Source organism: Cebus imitator, unplaced genomic scaffold, assembly GCF_001604975.1.
Source record: "Cebus imitator isolate Cc_AM_T3 unplaced genomic scaffold, Cebus_imitator-1.0 Scaffold8, whole genome shotgun sequence".
Lineage (NCBI taxonomy): Eukaryota > Metazoa > Chordata > Mammalia > Primates > Cebidae > Cebus > Cebus imitator.
The window spans coordinates 9,350,159-9,355,207 of record NW_016107323.1 but is presented as its reverse complement, the minus strand read 5'-3'; the positions used below and the strand labels follow the sequence as shown (position 1 = coordinate 9,355,207).

At 39.5% G+C, this 5,049-nt stretch overlaps 1 protein-coding gene across 1 annotated transcript in view; it reads left to right on the top strand.

Moving 5' to 3' along the window:
* HECTD4 (HECT domain E3 ubiquitin protein ligase 4) overlaps positions 1 to 5,049 on the top strand; it is a 232,540-nt gene that overhangs the window by 75,804 nt on the left and 151,687 nt on the right. The window contains exons 3-4 of the mRNA XM_017540172.1: positions 2,325 to 2,414; positions 3,537 to 3,667. Of these exons, the coding sequence (XP_017395661.1) occupies positions 2,325 to 2,414; positions 3,537 to 3,667 (221 nt within the window). The remainder of the gene's footprint in view (positions 1 to 2,324; positions 2,415 to 3,536; positions 3,668 to 5,049) is intronic.

The window sequence follows — 5,049 nt, the reverse complement described above, 5'->3', positions numbered from 1 at the left end:
TTTTTAAACATGGTTCCTACATTTTATTGCTAATATGTTGTTCTGGACTTGAAGTCATGTGCTTTTCAGTGTTAGATCATCTTACTAAAGTTATTAGTGACATACTACTGAATTTTTGAGGTTGATGCTCTCAAAGACAAAGCAACCCTTCCCCCAAATTATTATGAGGATGTTTATTCACTCAAACAGCTAACATTTATCTATATTTCTGATATACGTGAATCTTGCTCGGTCTTAGGGATATAGTGATTCCAGATTTCTTACCTCACAGAGCTTACAGTTGAGTGTACTCAGGGTGATTCATTCTGCAAAACCTCATTGCTCATTTACTGCATGGAAGGTATTTTGTTGGTGGTAGGGATACAATAGAGAGGTAGACAGTCTCTAAAATTGCAGAGTTTACATGAGAGTGAGGGAGGCAGACAGTTAGCAGCAAATATAGGTAAATGATCATTCCAGAGAAGACTAGTCACTATAGAAAAGACAGAGAGAGATTTTGATAGAGAATGTGGAGGTGGGGAGCAGCATTAGCAGAGATGCCAGGGAATGCCTTATTGAAGAGTTGACACTTGAACTGGGCACTAGATGATGAGAAAGAGGCAGTGGCAGAGAGTTCCACATAAATGGAGTGGCAAGTGACAAAACCGACATTCTTTTTGTGCTTGGGGTATCTGAAGGGATAGCACAGTGGGCAGGGTTTCTGGAACATGATGGTAGAAGGAGAGGGGCACTGGATGAGATTGGCAGGGCCCAGATAATGTAGGGGCTTGTGAGCTATGGAAGGACTTTACATTTTACTCTTAAAATCTGATTGAGGGCTGGGTATGGTGGCTCACATCTATAATTTCAGCACTTTGGGAGGCTAAAGCAGGAGGATCGCCTGAGCCAGGAGTTCAAGACCAACCTAGGCAACATATTAGAGACCCTGTCTCTCTCTCTCTCTCTTTTTTTTTTTAAAGACACAGTCTCATTCTGTTGCCCAGGATGGAGTGCAGTGGTGTGATCATAGCTCACTGCAACCTTGAATTCCTGGGTTCAAGCAGCCCTCCTGTCTCAGCCTCCCAAAGTGCTGGGATTATAGGTATGAGCCACTGCACCCAGCCAGACCCTGTCTTTTTTAGAAAAAAATCTGATTGAATCTGGCAAGTAATAATTCCTTAGAGTTGGTTAATGGTTCTAAACTTTTCAAATGTTAAAGGTTTTGCTTCTTTATTTTAAACCTCACCGTTCCCCAGGGAAGTGTCCCTGTTGGGCAGATGAAGAGGCAAAAATCCATAGGAGTTAGGTGACAGGACTGAGATTGTACAGCTGGTGATTGGCAGAGCCAGGTTTTAGAACCCATGTGTCCCAATTCCAACTTGTGCTTTTATACTCTATCAGCTGCCTCCTTGCCTTCTATTTATGCTATTCTTTGGTTTTTATTCTCTGAAACTAGAAATAGTGAAAGGGGCAATTAAGAGGAGGACTCTAGGCCTACTTTGTTCTGCATTAGGTATTCCATTTCTTTTGGCCTTTAGGCATATGATACCCAGCAATTAAAGCCTTGGCTAAGAGACTAAGGCAGTGAGTCAAAGTCAGCCCATCTGATACAGGTGATCATTTAGTTCAGGAAATGTTCTTGTGGTGATTTGTACTTGGGATGCGGCCAGGTAAGTCTTATGCATCTTAAAAGTGCTTTCTTTTAGATCTTGCTGACCATATGACAGACTTCTCAGAGCCGTGAGTCTTGTAAACCACAAGGAATTCAGGTAGTGGTAAGCCCTGCTGCAAGTATTACAACCATGTGCAGTCAGAGGGATACAGAAGGAGCATCTCTCAGCACAAAGCATTGTTTATTTGAATATTTTCCTTTTGGTCATATTTAATGTGATGGAGTTTAGTGAACTGTTTTTCAAAATGAATGAACTTAGCAAAGATTTTTAAAATCAAGCCTGGAAATACTGTTAGACTCTAATTAGAGTCTCATCCTATGATCCTCCAGAGGGTGACTTGGTGATGAAAATGGTAACCAAGTATAATAGCCACAAGTTCTTTGTGCTGGAGCCTTATGTTTTGAACTTTTATGTTCGGGGAAAATTGTTTACTTTTCCGAATGCAAGGAGATGTCTTCATAATTGGCGTGATATTGTTTTCATTGTAACTTTGTGTATGACCCAATGGTGATAGTTAATAATCAAGTATATTTTGTATAACACATCATCTGACCAGCAGAAATAGAGACACGTTTTGGGACTTTTGCATGTGGTTAATAAAATTAGCATTAATGACCTAAATTGTTTAACTTTAAATTTTGATGATTTACTGTTCCTTCCTTTTATTTTTAGGGGATCATTGAAAACTTTTGTCCATACAGTCCATCTATTACAGAAACAGACTGATCTAGGGTTCCTACCTGTAGCTGATGTGCTATATAGGTAAGTTGTTGCTTTGTATCCTTACCTTCCTTCCAAACAAGGAAGATTTGTGCCAAATGCCTCCTTTATTAAGTAGATTGCTAAACTCTTATCAATTCATGATTCATTTTTAAATAAGTATAGATCCATATTTACCTTCTTAAATAAGAATTTTTTTTTTTATCTTTCCTTCTTGGAAAGTGTTTTTAGAGCATGTTATTTTTCATTCTTTTTTATTTCTATGCCTTTAAAAATGCAATAGCTGGAGGGGCGCGATGACTCTTGAGTGTGGTGGTGCATGCCAGAGTACTAGGGGGGCTGAGGAAGGAGGATTGCTTGAGCCTGGGAGGTGGGTGTTGCAGTGAGCCAAGATCGCCCCGCTGCACTCAGCTTGGATGACAGAATGAGACTTTGTCTCAAAAAACAAAAAAAATATTAATATGCAATAGTTTATAATGAATTCTGATTGTAAATTTTGAGATGATCATATATTAAGGTATAAAGAAGAAAGTGAAAATCATTCATAATCAAAGATAGCTACTCATAACATTTTGGTAGATAGGCTTCCTAATTCATAGCCCACTCTGTCTCTCTCTCACACACAAAAGTACACATAAAATAGATACATATTACACACAGATATAATTTTATTGTAACATTTTTATAAACAAAGCTTTGTAATTTTTTAATTTAAAAATATTGTAGCCTGCTTTGTAATCCCAGCACTTTGGGAGACTGAGGCAAGAGGATCACCGGAGGTCAGGAGTTCAAGACCAGCCTGGCCAACATGGCAAAACTGCATCTTTACTAAAAATACACAAATTAGCCGGGTGTGGTGGCAGGTGCCTGTAGTCCCAGCTACTCGGGAGGCTGAGGCAGGAGAATCACTTGAACCCAGGAGGCGGAGGTCGCAGTGAGCTGAGATTGCGCCACTGCACTCCAGCCTAGGCGACAGAGTGAGACTGCATCTCTAAATAAATAAATAAATAAAATACTGTGAATATCTTTTGTGAATAATATTGGTATAAAATATTATACATCTAGTTTTAAGATTTTGGTTTTTACTCTTTGGGGTGGCAGGTATACTTCTTGTTGAAATGGATTGTCTCAGTGTCTTTGTGATTTTCTTTCTCTCCCATGTAGGCTATTGCTTTTGGAAGGGGGGCCTGGATCTCCCTCCTGTTTGCTGGGGGGCAAACACATAGTATCATGGGGTTATGAAGACATGTTGCCTGCACCAGATAGCAACACTGGCTCCAGTTCTGAAAATAAAGGTAATGTAAGAGTTTTTGTCCTATGATTAATGCTAAGATGTAAATAAAGTGGTTTTAGATCATTGTAGCAACTAATTTGGATATAACTGTGTGCTCCTTTTAATTAAGAGCTCAAGATTTTTATACAGTATGTTCATTGTCTGCGTTATCATAAAAGTCTAAAAGCTGATACTGGTGAGGTAAGAAAATGGATAGGTTTTATTATCACAAGGAAAATGTATCATCCATAGACTCTTGCCAAGGAGGCATGAATTACTTAAAGTGGCTTCTGGATATTTAAGTTTGGGTATGATAGCCTTAAGTTGAATTTTTTTGTCTGCCCATAGAATATCAGGTCCTACTGCTTGATAATATTTCTTTTAGTAATTTATTGTGTGTGTTAATGAGCTCTCCTGTCCTAAAAGCAAAAAACGAAGCAGTTCAAGGGAGCATGAATTGTTAACATCTCCTTTAAGCAAACAGACTAGGTTAAAATGTTTTTACAGAGCTTTACAGTATTATGTGTCAGTTTCTTACATTATCTCAACAAAAATGGAAGAAGCTCTCTTAACTGACTTGCCAGATGGATGAGACCCCTCCATTCACTCAATAAAATGTCCAGGCTGCTGCCATGGCCCCCTGAACCTACAGGGCTGGTCAGCTCTGCTCCCGCCAGCTGAGTTGCAGGCTTGCCAAGAGGCAGGCTTGCTCCCAAACCAGTTTGTTAATTGTAACTGGTACTTATTATTGTGATAATATCATTAAATCTTACATAACTGATGAAATAGGAATGAAAAAAAAAAAACAGGAAATAGTCGCCATTAAGAAGTTGAATGCTCTAGAAAGACTCAACAAAGTGAGTCTCTAAGAAACTGGTGTTCATCAGGTATGGGATTGAGAGTCTGTTCCTCCCTACCTTTCATTTCCCACCTTCCATGGGCAGCCTTCCTGGGCAACCCCATGAGCACGGAGGAGAATCTGGGCTGCAGGCCCCCTCGCATCTCTCAGCCTGCAGTACCCAAGAAGTTCTCAGACATTATAGGCTCCAACTTACATCTTACCACACAACTAAAACTTCTTTCTTGATTCTCTCTTTTTACTCCATTTGGTATTTCCCTTGGGGTAGTTTCTCACTGAGGAGGATGGTAGTAAGCTGATCTGTTTGCTTTCATTCTCCTGAACCTTTGGTTTTGCATCTAGGGAGAGGATATTTTTCTTTTTTTTTCTCTTTTTTTTTGAGACGGGGTCTCATTCCATTGCCCAAGCTTGAGTGCAGTGGTGCAATCACAGCTGCAGCCTCGCAGGCTCCTGAGGAGCTAGGACCACAGACATGCACTACCATACTACCATGCCCAGATAATTATTTAATTTAATTTTTTCTTTTCTTTTTTTTTTTTTTTTTT